The 16,818-nt window shown below is 34.2% G+C and overlaps 1 protein-coding gene across 1 annotated transcript in view; it reads left to right on the forward strand.

The window, feature by feature from the left end:
- The first annotated feature begins 6,632 nt into the window (after positions 1–6,632).
- LOC106458324 (protein crumbs homolog 1-like) overlaps positions 6,633–16,818 on the forward strand; it is a 75,887-nt gene continuing 65,701 nt past the window's right edge. The window contains exon 1 of the mRNA XM_022384505.1: positions 6,633–7,150. Within this exon, the coding sequence (XP_022240213.1) occupies positions 6,917–7,150 (234 nt within the window). The 5' untranslated portion in view covers positions 6,633–6,916. The remainder of the gene's footprint in view (positions 7,151–16,818) is intronic.

The following is a 16,818-nucleotide window of genomic DNA, read 5'->3' on the forward strand; positions in this document are numbered from 1 at the left end:
AATGGAACATTTCGTTCATATCTTTGTGATGTGTAATATCGTGTTTGTTTGTTTATTCAAACACAAAACTGCACAACTGTATGTCCACCGCTCGGATTAAACCCCTTGTAGTATTATATATCCTCAAGCTTCCCACTGTATGACTACTTCTCTTCATAGTCGGTGACTCTTTGTTAATAAACCCCCTTGTTTCAGCACAAACATAAATAATCTTATTAAGTTATATCTTAATGATACTGTGCACAGTCAGTATGTATTTTCATAACTGCTTTTATAACATTGTTTGTGAAATTTCACTGCTTAATTTATGATTTGTTTGAAATATGTAATATGCTATAGAACTAATCTTTTTCATTTAATATGTTTTACCAATACATAAAAAATTAACATTTTAATAGCGAAAGCTTAAATCGAAGTTAGAATTTTGTGTGTGTTTCAAAGTATCTAGACAAAGTACATGTTACTAGTTCAAAAAATTAATTACGTGAAAAGTTCAATAAAAATTTCGATATTTTTCATATAAAATGCCACTACAAGTTTGTGTACAAGGTTTAGATTTTCGTGATTTAATAACAGAAAATAAAGTAATTATTAGTAGCTCCAGAATGCCAGCTCTTCTCAACAGTTACTGCATGTGTTTGAGTAATATCAAAGGCGTAATAAATAAAAAATAAGATGGGGGTTCGTGGTTGTGTTTTGGAAATAATTTTAGCCAAATGAAGGATTCTGTTATGGATTATGACATAATTTAACAGTTTTCGTTCAGAGAAGGGGAATAATGTTCGTTCTTTCTGCATATTCACTTTCTAGCTTTATTTATCGCGACAAATTGGTGTTTTCTAGCTTTAATTATCACGGCAAATTGGTGTTTTCTAGCTTTAGTTATCACGACAAATTGATGTTTTCTAGCTTTAGTTATCGCGACAAATTGATGTTTTCTAGCTTTAGTTATCACGACAAATTGATGTTTTCTAGCTTTAGTTATCGCGACAAATTGATGTTTTCTAGCTTTAGTTATCACGACAAATTGATGTTTTCTAGCTTTAGTTATTGCGACAAATTGATGTTTTCTAGCTTTAATTATCACGACAAATTGATGTCTCTATGTTTATATTTTGTTTCAGTATACAGGGTGATCCAAAATGTAGTTGCTCCAGAGTAATATATTACTTGTTTTTAATGTTCGTCTGTTTACAGGTCAATGTACGAACATAATGAACAGTACAGAAGCATAGTAAACAAGCTGACAAAAAAAAATCAATGAAGTTTTCGGCTGCTGATACTGCAAGTGAAATGTTATCCACATAGTGGAGATTTAAATGTGGGACAACTAGTTTGGAACACCCTTGTATGACAATAGTGATTTCATGAAACACAATAGTTACAATGATGTATAATATCGCCCACCATCTGAAATCCATGACTTTAAACTAATAATAAGTAGTGTATTTGTCTCTTCTAGACCAAGGACGTGCCAGAGTGAGGGAGTAAATTCTATTAACACACAGTCATTTAAACAAATAAAATGGCACAGGATTGGAGAAAGTAGATATAAGTTTTATTCTCATTATAAATACGGCCCGGTATGGCCAGGTGGTTAGGGCGCTCGACTCCCTGTCCAACCAAACATGCTCGCCCTTTCAGCCGTGGGGGCGTTATAATGTGACGGTCAATCCCACTATTCGTTGGCGGTGGGTGGTGATGACTAGCTGCCTTCCCTCTGGTCTTACATTGCTAAATTATGGACGGCTAGTGCAGATAGCCCTCGTGTAGCTTTGCGTGAAATTCAGAAACAAAACAATCATTATAAATATGCATTGTCTGAAATATTGTTTGAATATCTTCTGTAATAATAAAAACAAACAATTAACAATAAAGCTCAAAGTCCTGCAAATTGTAATTGGATGAACTATACCAAGTACTCCTTTTGGTACTTTTTATTTCTCTGCAAGAAGTTTGATATGAACGGAGACTTGAGTGCTGAGCACACATAGACATTACTTTATCTCAGCGATAAAAGCAGTCTACAGCTTTTAGTTATCCTCGCAGCTTTATCATAGTACGTTCCAAAGCTCTGCTTATAATGTGTATGCCATAAAGAAGTGTTCCGATGATGTGGTAAGAGAGACATATGTGTGGTTTATCAAGTGTCATTCTATCCATATATACCTATAAGCCTGCTTCCAAAGTACACAGCCCAACTCTTATTCAACCGTAACCCATTCATTAAACTAACTTAATCTAATGAAGCGAGAGCCTTCTGGATAAGTGCATTTGCTTTTCACCTTAGCTCTAAGCCCCCTTAATAACTTATCATATTGTGTTACATTAATCAAATCATTTCTGGTAAGCTCCAAGTTTGTGAGGGAAAGTGAGAAAAACTGACTCCGCCCATAAGGTTTATTTCTGAAATAAACATGCAAATATTATTTAAAGATCACACTTATTGCTTAACGATACATGTATTCTGTCCTCATACAGCGTTCATCGATCCATCTGTCCGTCTGCCTCTCTGCCTATTTATTTGTCTATATATCTACCATCCGAATCTTGATAACTTACGATGATATATGTGCATTTCTCTATCAAAATTGACTAGTTCTAAATTAAGAGTTATGAAATGGCCCTGTAGACCAGGCCTCTTACACATCTCTACAATAAACTAAAAACTTTGGTAGACATCATTTATGTCTACAAATCTGCTTATGACTAAAAATGACCATCAATATCAAGCTGAAAAATAAAATATTGGTAATTTTATAAGAACAGCTCCAGAGATATGTTAACACATATCAGTTCATTACTGAAGCATACAGTTCTTGATGAAATATTTTAAATTAACCAAAGAAATAGAGTATCCCTTGTCAGTTTCTTCGATCAGTTTCTAAGTTTCTCTCAGGTTGTTGAGTTTGTAAAATTATGTGCTGTCAAAAGAATGAAACTTTCAACTATTGTTTAAAAAAGTATTATCGTATCTACATAAAAGTAACAACAAAGAAACTGAAGAGATGAGACAAGTTTTTATTAGCAATTCTAAACAAAGACTCATGGTGTTATTGTAAGTACTGACTCGAAACAGAATTTTGTCAGAGCAAACGTAAACTATATAACGTCATTATTGTATCATCTTGGATTAAAATCAAAATGATAAGCAAAAAATGAGCCGAGCATGTCTTAGTGGTGAATGTGTCGAGCTGCGAATCACAGAAACAGAGCTGGGTATCTGATGCCAATGAACACACACGTCACTTTCAGTGTAGACGCGCTATGAAAGTGACAGTCACACCACGAGGGCTGCTGGCTGGCTATCTTCCTTCTGATTAGTAGTTCAAGATTAGGAATGGTTATACCTGAACCCTTTGACCAAGTCGTTTAATCCAGTGGTTCTTAACCTTTTTGAAACCAAATTTGGCGTCAAATTTGTGTCACGGAACCCTTCACAGCGTTCATTGCAAACAACATTACTGCAATAGTATATCAATAATTCCAGACATGGTACGTATGTTTAATGCAACTATATACCCACACATACACATCCAAAGCATGAACAATTTCTCGAGCCAATTACTTGGACATACACACACACATACATAACTAGAAGCGTGCTCTCTCAAATAATAACAGTTTACACGACTCAAGCACCTGTTTGTACCTAGTCTCACTCACTAATATAAAACAATGCAGTTACTTGTTGTTATGTTGTGTCATTATGAAACCCGCTGTAGTAATAAAGAAATATTATGTAGTTGGATTGCAATTATGTGACTAGTATGTATTTTACGCATTAGAATATGTGGAACTTTTGCATTCCGCGGAACCCCTGGATGTCTGTGGAGGAACCCTGATTGAGAAGCACTGTTTTAGTCCAAACGTGTATAAGACGTCATACAAGTTAAAAATTAAAATTTTTGCTATAGAAAAAAAAAGGGAGGGGTGGAGTTGGTGGGGTCTGTCTTGTCCAATAATTTGTTTTTGTTTGTGTTTTATGGAATTTCTGGTAATGACAAAATAAAAGACGAATTATATATAGATCAAACATTTTTCAAAGCTCAGTTATATATAGAACTACGTTTAATGTTTTCGTTATGGTAGTTTTTCTTGGGATTGTTTCGATAACCTACTGCGTCTATTTTTGTTATCTTTTTTATTTAATTATTTTAATGGGTGTTAAATATTTCATAATGTTAGGAATGGTGCGATAGCAAAAACGAACAAAATAGATAATAGGTTAAGAAAAATAATGTACACAAATAAAATAAATAATAACTTATTTACCTCGCATTAAATAATATTTAAACCGGCTTCCAATCTATATCTACAGATTGAAAAACGGCTTATGTAAGACAATGAATATTTAAAAAGGTTGATGGTTGTAGGGGCAAATGACATAGGAAAAGTTTTTCACTAAATAATGTGACTGCGAGATTTGTGGTTAAAGACTTACACCAAGAAGGTTCAAAAGAGTTCGACTTTTCCACAAGAATGCAATAGAAATTGTTTTTGAAGAGCATAGCATTTTTATTTTTCAAGTGCCGTCTTACATAAAGATCACAGGATTGTCACTTAATAGAAGCAATTGAAGCGAGTCGAAAGAAAGAAATGTCGTCCAAACTATTTTTGTTGTCTTTTATTACTTTTTCACGTTTGGATGAAAATTTCGGGAGCGGAACATAATGAAAAGTCGATTATTAGAGCACAATATTCAAGATATTGTATTATAATAGTATTTCTCCAACATATTTTGTTTCACACACGTTTCTGCACAGGATGCTTTTGTTTAGGACCAGAACGCCAGAGCGGGGCTACAGTTGAGAGACAAGTATTTGCAAAACGCTATTTGTAAAGAGTATGCGCACTACAATACTTTAAGATAACTGTTAGAATGCTAAAAGCTAAGGACAACTGAAAATCAATAGGCTTAATATATATTGTTTGTTTGTTATTAAGCACAAAGCTACACAAAGGGCTACCTGTGCTCTGCCCACCACGGGTATCGAAACCCGGTTTTTAGCGTTGTAAGTCCGCAGGCATACCGCTGTGCCACTGGGGGGCTATATATATATATATATAGTATAGACGGCTGATAGTGGGTATACAAGTAACGTTGGGTTCCTCGTTATTATGAACAATTGGCTTAAATATTGTAATAAAGATGAAAAACATTAGGTGGAAAATTTTTAGGTTACTCTTAATTTGTGTATTGCGAATTTCAAATCGAAAGTATGTCAAAATAATATATCAGAATTATCTTTTTTTTTTGTCTGCAAAAAGTTCCTGCCTAGAAGGCCTTTCATTCGATACCAGAACTTGTCAGCTGGGTTAGACAATGAAAGAAAAAATTATCTGAAACGACATATGTATATCGATACAGTACACGAACTTCTTGGATAAATTATGAGGGCTATGAAAAAAAAAAACATCTTTAGTTAATGTGGCCCTCCTGTGGCTCAGCGGCAGGTGTGAGGCTTTTACCACTAAAAATATGGTTTCGATACCCGCGGTAGGTAGAGCACAGGTAGCCTATTATGTAGCTTTGTGCTTAACAACAAACAAATAAAAAGTCAACATGATTTTTACTAAGAATATCGAAACTTTTAGCTGTTTTTCAAGGTTTACATATATCAACGCAACAATAACGATTAATAAAAAATGCAAATATCAGCTATTGTTTATAAATATCAGTTATTGTTCATGGTTTACGTACACATATTACATCATATTTCTAAAATCTATCTTCCTTCTTGGTTTACCCCCAGTGGCACAGTGGCATGTCTGCGGAATTCCAACGCTAGAATCCGGGTTTCGATACCCGTGGTGGGCAAAGCACAGATAGCCTATTGTGTAGTTTGTGCTTAATTACAAACAACAACAACCTTCTTGGTTTCGTCAATAAGAATATTATGGCTTTTATCAATCACTGTTTGATATATACACACATATATATATATACATACAAATATAGCTCATATAACATACAAATATACATTTGATCGAAATTATAAGTTCATGCTCCTCCTTTCATTTTGACTATTGGTGGCTCAGCGAAAAAATTAAATTGAAGGTTCTAACCATGTGGCGGGTGCAGTACAGCATAGATAGTCAATTGTAGAGCTTTGTGCTAAATCCAAAACAAACTTTCCCTGTCGATGATGTTAAATGTTTCTTTGTATTTCGGGTTTTCTGTAGCTACAACTATTTCTTTTTTTGTGATTTACATATATAATAAACACTGAAATGAAAACTAATTAAAATACAACGTACAGACTTAACGTAATTAATAAAGGTTCTATATATATTGTGACCAGCAGTATTTCAGGAAATGATTTACACTAGATTTGTTATTAGGGAAGTAACAAAAACATTTCATATATGGTTAATAAGTGATGAAAATGTGAAGATATTCATCAAACAATGGTTTATAAAGTAGTGTGGGTTGATTAGTTAAAGTTTCCTTATATGTATTAAACACAATCACATTTAAGCCTCTACTGCCTCCTATACTATCCGATTTGTTCCACACGGACCTCTGTTTTCTCTGGCAAGTATTGATTGAGTACGTCTAAGGCCAGTGGTGTCGTCAGAAAGTTGTTCCAAAAGCTCGAGAATAGTAGCACTTCTGCTGTAGCTCGACCGCGGACTATTCCTTGAACTATAATGTGCATCAGTCCCGAGGCTTGATTGATAGAACTAGGTTTTCACCGTGTTATCTTATTCTAACTAATTTCATGTCAGGCCAACTGTTCTACAATCAACTTTGTTTCTGCCCACAGTTAGCTATTCTTTAAGTTCAGACTATTCCAGACTTTTGACAGTAAAACCCACCAGATCATCATCTGAAATAACTGAAACATTTCAGTTGCTTATATCCAGCTATTGTATTGTTTTGAAGTCAATAAGTTTGCACTAGGCATTCAAAATGGTCCATCGTTTCACTTTTCGCCTGGTTATGATTGTGTTTTATGTTGTTCAATCAAACAAACACATGAATTCACAAGCTGCTGAACCTACAGAAAGCCCTACTGAGGTGGCCAACGTTTGGACATCATATGACCTCCAACTGTCCAGCTGTCCAGAAAGTGACATGGGAATCGATACTCAACCTTGGCGAAATATACCTAACGGCGCAAATGTTATATTAAAACCAGAAAACGTAAGTGTTATTAACAACCTAGAAAACTATTTTAATTGTTTTCTTTAAGGACACTAACCAAAGCAAATTATCTTAAACACCTAAAAACTAAGCAGAAAACGTTTTGATAACATCAGTATGTGACTTCGGTTATACTCTTAGTCCAGATCTAATAATGCTTGGAGACGGCTTAAATGGGTAATGAAGAAAAAATTAATACAAGTTTAACATAACAGCAAATGTAGAACGTTTCGACAAGGTTTTGTCATCAAACCGTGTCGAAACGTTGTACATTTGCTGTTATGTTAAACTTATATTAAAGTTTTTCTTCATTACCCATTCAAGCCGTCTCCAAACATTATTAGTCTCAAAGTGGGATCCTCGTCATCGAATTAGTCCAGATCTAGTTTTGTTTAGAAAGCTGTTTTCTTTTAACCATTTTACATATTAGTTGCTAAGTTACGGGTGTTTTTCTAATTGTATAAATGTGATAAAATGTTAACTCTGTAGAATCTTCTTCTTCATTCGACCTTAATCCCTTTTAATGTTGAGGTCGGCCACTCAAGTATTTTGTATTAGCCAAGAATTATACTCGGGTGGATGGCCCTGACAGCATCCCTTGAGGATGAACATGTTCAATAATGGGAATTCAAACCCGCAACCCTTATGCCTATCTTAATTCTGTAGAATATTTCTGTTCAAAATATCTTTGGGCACAAGTCGAATTAAAGCATAAAAGAAAACAGAAAATGTCACTTATATGTTATTCTCAGACTCTAAATAAACATATAAAAATTAATCTGTTTAAAATATAGTTTAATTCGTTATCTTTTAACTATTATTTGTTTACTTCCACGTTACGTCTAGTTGTGTTTTGAGATCAACTTTGTTAGAAAATTGCAATTTAAACCCACTGAAACTTAAATTCCTACATTCAACGTTTGCAATGTTTTCACCATAGTTGATGAAAATGAACATTATTATTAACAGCAGTTATGATAGAACTTCCATCAACATTCTTCACTGTAATTGTAACAAGTCTCCACAATGTTCTTAATGACATCTAGTAAAGTATCTATTACATCAACTTGTCATGCTATACAAACAACCGTCTTGTCGAAGTTAATATGATAATTACACGAACCACTTATGATATTCTTGACTATTACTATAATTATCGTTCTATTAATAGCCATAATTGCAGCGATAATAATAATGATTGCTGATAAAAATTCTTTGTAACTGTACCAACCAACGATGATAATGTGACCACGCTGACCAAAAATATAATTATTTTAAACTAGGAACCAAATATTACTCTTATCCTCTTCCGGTATAACATACCTTAGTTCCACCCCTCCCCCATGGGTAAGTGGTAAGTTAACGGACTTACAATGCTAAAATCGAGAGTTCGATTCCACGCGATGGAAAGAGTGCAGATACCTAGCTCATTGTGTAGCTTTGCAAAGAAAACAACAACCAACAAGACAAGAAAGAATAAAACTAAGGGACTAAAACAAGTATACTTCAGAATACGCATATCGAAATACATTCATAAATTGTATTACGTTAAATATGCAAGTGGTATACTCTACAATGTCACCGTACTTTTTACATTTTCTACTGGAATGTGTTAATACTTGATCTGTTCATATATAGAATACAACCATCAAACGTTACTTTCGTTTAATAGACAACGATAATACTAATACGCATATAGAACAAAGTTTAAGTATGAATAGGTGTGCGAAAATAGAACGGAGCCATCTGTCAAGTATTGGAAACTGGTCCAGGACATCTTAATTCTAAAACGAAATTATGTGACGTATTGTTCGAAGACGAATTGAATCTTGTTTGTTTGTTTTTGTGCTCATTCGAGAAATAAAACCAATAATATCTTTCTACGTAATTTTCATCTTTAGACAAATAACGTGATGGAATAGATGAACGAGTCACATCAACAGAGAACTACCGAAACTGAGATTCCTATATAATGTTTTTGTTTTTCTCTCAGTGGTTAGAAAACGCAATCTTTGGAAAAGTTCCACAAACTTAATGTAAAACGTAACTCTATATATTGTTATAGCGAGTACGAGAAAAGAGTCGCAGGTGTTCCACGAAACCATCTAAAAATGGTCTGCTTTCTGACTTCGGTTCTACGGTGGAACAACAACATATTTAATTTTCCAGTTATAAAACTGGAACCAAAGCTAATATTAGTCTATCAAAGAAACAGTATTAATACATTTAACTGTAACTAGACAATCTTCAAACTTTATTGTAGTATACTTGTTTGTTTGTTTGTAGTTCAGCACAAAGCTACACAAAGGACTATCTGTGCTCTGCCCACCACGGGTATCGAAACTCGGTTTCTAGCGTTGCAAGTCTGCTGTGCCAATGGGGGGGGGGGCTTGTATGAAACAGGCTCTACATAAATTATCTTTGTTCAAACTAAATGTTCATGAAATAAAGTAAAAAGTAATTGTCCAAGATCTATTATTCCAATACTAGTAGCATTATCTTAAATGATTTAAGTTTGATGTATTTTTATTAGCAGAAGACATTAAAAAGGAATGAAGAAAAGGGTCAACACTCAGATTGTTATTTAAAACTCTTATACTTGCTACTAATTGATTGTTTTTTTGAAGAGCATGTAACAACCCTTTTATTAACAAGATATTCATACACTCAGATCATAAAGGTATGTTTAAAACGGGGGTTTAGAATTTCTAAGGCTAGAATATATCTTGTACTTCATAGCATTAGACAACAAGGGAATATGGCACCAAGATCACCTAGGAAGAGAACTGTAACAAGTCATATTCCAGTCATGGAATACGACTTGTTATAGTGGTCATCTTATAACGTGTGAGAATCCAGTAGCAAAAGCCGTCCAAATCAAGAAATAGAATGCAACATAACCATGACAGGATCTCTGTCTGTAAAAGCGACTCAAGTCACGTGTACACAAGTTGCTTCCACCACATATTTATTCAACCAAAGTTGTAAAACGAAACGAGTATTAGTGATATTCTATTGGCACACATGCCTGTCAATTTGCCGGATGCAGCACCTACTGATTTCTGTGCAATTAGATTTGTTGAAACGGACGCTGGGATACTTTGATCTTCCCAGACTAAACAGGTTATTGAAAGCAGTAGGGATGAGGTGTGTGCTTTGGATATGACAAACCTTGCGACGGAGCCTTTTGCAATGTAAAGTAAGCTGAAGGGCTATTGTCACGATGCACGTCAAGATGTGTTAAGGCTCTAAAATACTTTAATATAACGTACTCAACCTCTGTAAAATAGTATTTCCAGTATATCCACAAACACCAATAAAGTCAGATAGGTTCATTCACGACTATGCTATTATCATAAACAGAGACCGGAAAAGACTGCGACAAACAATAAATGAATTAAATTGTTTGAATGCGTTTCTATTCAAATAAAAAAAAAGATTGTTTAGAGTAATTATTCTTGATACTTATAAAGCACTTAAACGAATTTCACGTTTAAGTTACATTGCTTGGTCAAAAAGTTAGAAACAATTATCTAATAGTGTATTGGACCATCAGCTTGAATCAATTGTGGTATAAGCTTCATAAGTTTTTGGACTACGTTATGTTCGATTTTTACCCATTTCTTCTGTAATATTAACTTCAAATATTTCACAGTTGAAGGTAGAGCATACTTCTCACAAATTCTCAATTGGGTGAGGTCTGTGGATTGTTGTGACCAGAAAATATTAATTCTTCCTCGTGCTCTGCAAATAAATTACGAACAATTACAGTATAATTAATGGTAAAATTGTTATCTTGACAATATCCACCAACTAAAGAGTCAAAATAGAACATATACGAATTCATTTGGATACCCGAGGATATTCAGACTCAACTTTTCATAGGATTTAATGCAAACACCCACAAGAGACTGAGAAACCCAGCTCCTGTCATAAAAATTAACCCCACGTCATTACTCTACCTCCAGCAGCTTGCACATTGGAAACAGTTCTGCTTAATATAGTAGTCAAAGCTTAGTCACCTGACAACAGTTTTAATTAATACTGCAAATCAAAGCTTAATCAACTGACAATGCCCAACATAGCCAGGAGGTTAGGGCGCTCGACTCGCAATCTGCGGGTCGCGAGTTCGAATTCCCGTCACACCAAACATGCTCGCCCTTTCAGCCGTGGGGGCGTTATAATGTGACGGTCACTCACACCATTCGTTGGTAAAAGAGTAGCCCAAAGTTGGCGGTGGGTGGTGATGACTAGCTGCCTTCCCTCTAGTCTTACATTGCTAAATTAGGGACGGCTAGGGCAGATAGCCCTCGTGTAGCTTTGTGCGAAATTCATAAAAAACAAACAATCAACTCACAACAGATATTATATTGTTAATATAATATTGTTAGTCAAAGCTTAATTAAAAGTCAAACAGTTGTGCTTAATATCGCAAATCAAAGCTTAATCAACTGACAACAGTTCTACTTAATATAGTAGTCAAAGCTTAGTCAAGAGATTATACCAGTTCTAAGCTTGTTCAATTGAAAACAGTTCTACATTATGAGCTGAGACCAAGCTTGTCAACTCACAAAATATTATGAGATATATTAAAAAGGTGTTTTTGTTGTTGTTGTTGTTGTTTTTGTACACGAGTCATACTCACTATCCTCTGAGAACAATTTTGTACACTGCCAATCTAAGCTATTGAATGTTCTTTATGTCTATAACTCAGAAATGTGAGCTTAATGAAGTTAGTGAGTTTATATCGTCACCAAAAGCTAGTCGTGGCCTATAGTTAGCGTATATTCCTGACTGTGTATCTGAGGGTCCATAATTCGTCTACCGTTGTCGCAATTAAAATTGATGATGTTAAATAACTTTCTTCCCTCTAGTCTATCAGTTTAAAATTAGAGCCGGCTTGCGCAGACAGACCCTTGTAGCCTTGCGCGAATATCTGAAAACAAACAAACAAACAATTTACACCAAAGCAAGAATATTGTTGTAGTCATTTTGTGACAAAAAAAAAAGAACTTCATTTCTATGAGCCGCTATGCTGCGGCTAAAAATTAATCTTCTTGAAGTAAAGGAGGTTATTAGTTTACAATACATCTTTATTACATGTAACACATCACCACCTCAGTAAGGGTGTTCCAGCTCAACAACTAGTGCTTTCAATACGTATTCCGGAATTAAATTCATTAATTAACTCCACCTTGTGCTCAAAGTGACAAGCGTTTTATCCTTTTTCTTATTTGAAAAACTAATCAAGTTGTGAAGCTTATAGAGCGACAGAAATCGTGTTTCAACAGTATGATGAAATGTAAACCTTCGGGTAATCAGAATGTGCATGCTAACAACAGAGGCGGAATGTAAAGTACTGCTATGTTTACAGACTTATTGAAAGCTGTGTACAGAAGTAATTATAACTGGAATTACAAATATAGCCAGTCTATTTTAGACTGACGTAAGTTTCGGTATAGATACGAAGAATACCGGCAACTATATAGATAAACTGCATGAGACATCTCAACTCTTAATCTGCTTATCTGGAATTTTTGTTTGAATTTTTTCATTACGATGTATTTATTAAAATGAATTAAAAAACTGTCAGAAATTTATTTTAAAAGCCATAATCTAAAAAATATCTATGCTAATTAATCTAAAAATGTAAAACACGCCAAATTCATTACCTCAGATGACAAAATGATAATTTGTCATTGAAATTAATCAAATGATTTTGAAATTCTGTTGTAAAAGTCACATTAAGTTAATCAAATGATTTTGAACTTCTGTTGTAAAAGTCACAGTAAATTAATCAAATGATTTTGAACTTCTGTTGTAAAAGTCACAGTAAGTTAATTAAATGATTTTGAACTTCTGTTGTAAAAGTCACAGTAAGTTAATCAAATGATTTTGAACTTCTGTTGTAAAAGTCACAGTAAATTAATCAAATGATTTTGAACTTCTGTTGTAGAAGTCACAGTGAATTAATCAAATGATTTTGAACTCCTGGCGTAAAAGTCACAGTTTTTAGGAAATGTCGCTCTACTGCTTAAACTTAATAAAACTTTTTTTTTAATTAAGCACAAAGCTACGAAATGAGCTATTTGTGCTCTGCCCACCACGGGTATAGAAACGGCTATTACGTTAAACTTATATAAAAAAATTTTTTCATTACCCATTCAAGCCGTCTCCAAGCATTAAATATTATAATGTGACGAGCAGTCTCACTATCTGTTGGTAAAAGAGAAACCCAAGAGTTGGCGGTGAGTGGTGATGACTAGCTGCCTTCCCTCTAGTCTTACACTGCTCAATTTAGGACGGCTAGCGCAGATAGCCCTCGTGTAGCTTTGCGCGAAATTCAAACAAACAAATCATTTGACATTATAAACCTATGTAAAATTCTGATTTTGATCTACTAATACACCATCTACTTAGAATTCGGGTTGTGATTTTCAACGGTCAATAATTCAGCTAGATGAGGCTCAGGCTTTGGTATTAAGTATTAATCTATCCATAACTCATCTACGTGACGTAAAATTTTTAATCTGATCATGTATTAAACAGATGACATCCTAGTTTCAAGTTTTTATTAATATAACATTAGATCAGGGAGCTGAAGTTATATTATTGTTATTAATCCGTCAATAAGTGAGTTTCTGAATTGATCATAATCTGCCAATGAGATATCTGATCAGCATTCTGGTTTGGGTTTTAATTTGCTATTACATCGGTTAGATGACATTCTGGTTCTGGCTTTAATCCGTGAATAAACCAGTTCAGTTGATTTTATACTTCGTTGTTATCTATCTATAAATGGTTAACTACGCTTCATAAGAACATTTAATAAATGTTAATATACTGTTGTGAACTGAGACGTTTCGGCGACATGTTAGCACTTATATATTTGGTTCAATCGACAGTGTCGTTTCGCTGCGAGTTAAGCGATACGTGTGTGAGAAAAACTATCACTCAACGAGATCATTAAAAGAGATAGAGTCAAAGAACACACATCATTTTGAAGAAGGAAGCCTTCATTGTTTTTCACAAAAGCGGAAAAACATGCACAGCAAAGAGTTTTAAACACCATTGGACTCCGAAGCCACATTCCAAATTCCGCATCCACGAAGTGAATACTGTGGTTATGAAACAAAACCCTCTGACCCAAAACTCCACCCTGATAGATCTGGATCTACCCTCTAGTGCCAGTAACAAGATAGTGAGCAAGGATTTAAAGCTGACCAAGGTTCACAAACTCTAAGTTCTTAAATGTTTAGCCACATCCGTAACCAACAACTGTTTCCACATCAGTCTTATCCAACCATATAATACCTCAACGCAGTTTTAATGAATTGTTGTGCCTTTAATCTGCTGAACTCCTCAAACCCGAGCGAACGCTGCTAGCGTCCGGCCGAAAATCCCGATTTACCTATCAGACGGTGATAGCGTCCGATAACATTTATGTCTCTTTGGTTGAAAACTAATCCAAACCATGTTATTGTCCACCTAATAAGATATAGTAATAATTATTAGGACATCATGAAAATAATTCCGGCAGAACTTGTCAAAAATTACGAGTTAAACTGGTTAAGAGTTAAATAGTTTCGGAAGCTGACGTCCAAGTATGGAGAAGGATTTGTGGAATGTTTCTTAACATTTCTGGTCTAAGATTTGCCTAGCTACTATCTTCCTCAGAAGTTTGTTACGATAGAAATTATGATATTGAGCAATAGTGCAATAGTCCATCGGACTGAGCAAAACTGTAATAGAAAAAGTAATTTCAAGGATAGCATGTAAATCTGGAACATCATTCTTGTAAAGTGTCAACAAATTTCGGTATATAAGAAAGCTATTGAGAGTTTTGGCTATGATGGTAATTTGTCTCTAAGCCACCTATATATAAATCGTATTCTGACTTTAATCAGTCATTGTGGTTATAAGTTATCCCTAGACCACCTAAGTGACATTCTGGTTGTGGTTTTAAATAACGTGCCTGCGAATCAGCTACGTAACATCCTGGTTCTGGTTTCAGCAAACAGTGAAAAAGTTTATGAACAGTGAACTATGCTTCTGGTTTCCATCTACTTTCAAGCAACTTAAGTGATAATCTGGATTTGGTGATAATGTGTCAATATATTAGCTTGGTAACACTCGGGTTTTTGTTTTAACTTATCTTTAAATTAACTGTATGATATTTGAGTAACTAGCTAGTAAGTTAGAGGTTCTGATTTTATCTTGTCTCCAAGTCAATCACGTAGCATTCTTGGGTGCCTAATGATGACATAAGCTTGTCGAAAAGTTGTACATTTGTAATAAAGTTTTTTCACTATCCATTCAAGCCGTCTCAAAACTTTATTTTCTAAAAAAGTGTGTTCCTCATCATTGAATATGTAGCATTCTGTCTGGTTTCACTCTTTTAACTCAAAGAGGACGCGTTCTGGTTTAAGTCAAATAGGGAGCGTTCTAGTCATGGTTTTACTCTGCTGAGGTTTTCATTTCTATAGGGCAGCTAAGTTTCGTTCTTAATCATTGAACCGCATTGAGGAAAGACAAGGAAATACTGTATGAAAACAAACTTTAAAAGATAAATTGTAACAACAGATCTTTCGAGGAAGGAAATGCAATAACTTCCAGATGAAACATAAGAGTTGAAACATAATAAAATGTTACTTTTATAGAACTAAATATACTGTAAATATATCCAAAATTTAAATACAAATCATATTATCAATCCATAAAATGAAACGTATTTGTATAAACCAATTTCTTTATTAAAATTGTATACAGAAGCTACGTAGTCAATTTATCAGTTTATAAATTGACTAGCTACGTATAAACTGATAAGTTCCGCTGTCTAAACGATAGAAATACATATTTGATTTCAATTTATATATAACTGACAAAAGTTAGTCTTTAACTATTGTCGTGCTCCCAGTGGCACAGCGGTATGTCTGCGGATTTACAACGCTAAAATCTGGGTTTCGATACCCGTGGCGGGCAGAGCATAGATAGCCCATTGTGTAGCTTTGTGCTTAATTACAAACAAACAAATTATTGTCGTAATGGAATAGGTAGAATTAGAAATAGAGCCAAACCAGCACAAGTGAATTTGGTTGTAATAAGGTTGGTTTTAAAATATTATGAAGCGTTAATTTACTTAATCACAAGTTTCATATATACTAAAACTGAGAAATAAATATGGAAAAGATACTAAAAATCAACCAAATATTAAGCAACATATACTAAATAATAATAATAAATTATAAAATGAATAACATAACAAGAAACAATTAATGGTACATTAACATTTGACTATAAAGAAGGCCTTAATCACAGATATAAATTCGGAAAAAATTTATATCAATCCACGAAATTGTATTGAAGTTATACGATATCAATGAGTTTTACATAATTTAGAACAGATGAGTCAACAAAGAGAACCACTCAACTTCTTAACCCTGAATAACTGTATCATGACCATTAACGTGCTGTATAAAAATGATAAATATCGCACACGAGATTCTCCAGCAAACAGACACATTTCCTTCACCTGCTTCTTATTCGATTGTGTTGTTATTGATCTTGTTTTAGCGTAAGGCTATACAACGGGTTATACTTACATAATTATTTTACTTAATACATTTTACAATTTGTTTATTTGTTTTGAATTTCGCGCAAAGCTACAC

This window comes from Limulus polyphemus, unplaced genomic scaffold, assembly GCF_000517525.1.
Source record: "Limulus polyphemus unplaced genomic scaffold, Limulus_polyphemus-2.1.2 Scaffold445, whole genome shotgun sequence".
NCBI classification, from domain to species: Eukaryota; Metazoa; Arthropoda; class Merostomata; order Xiphosura; family Limulidae; genus Limulus; species Limulus polyphemus.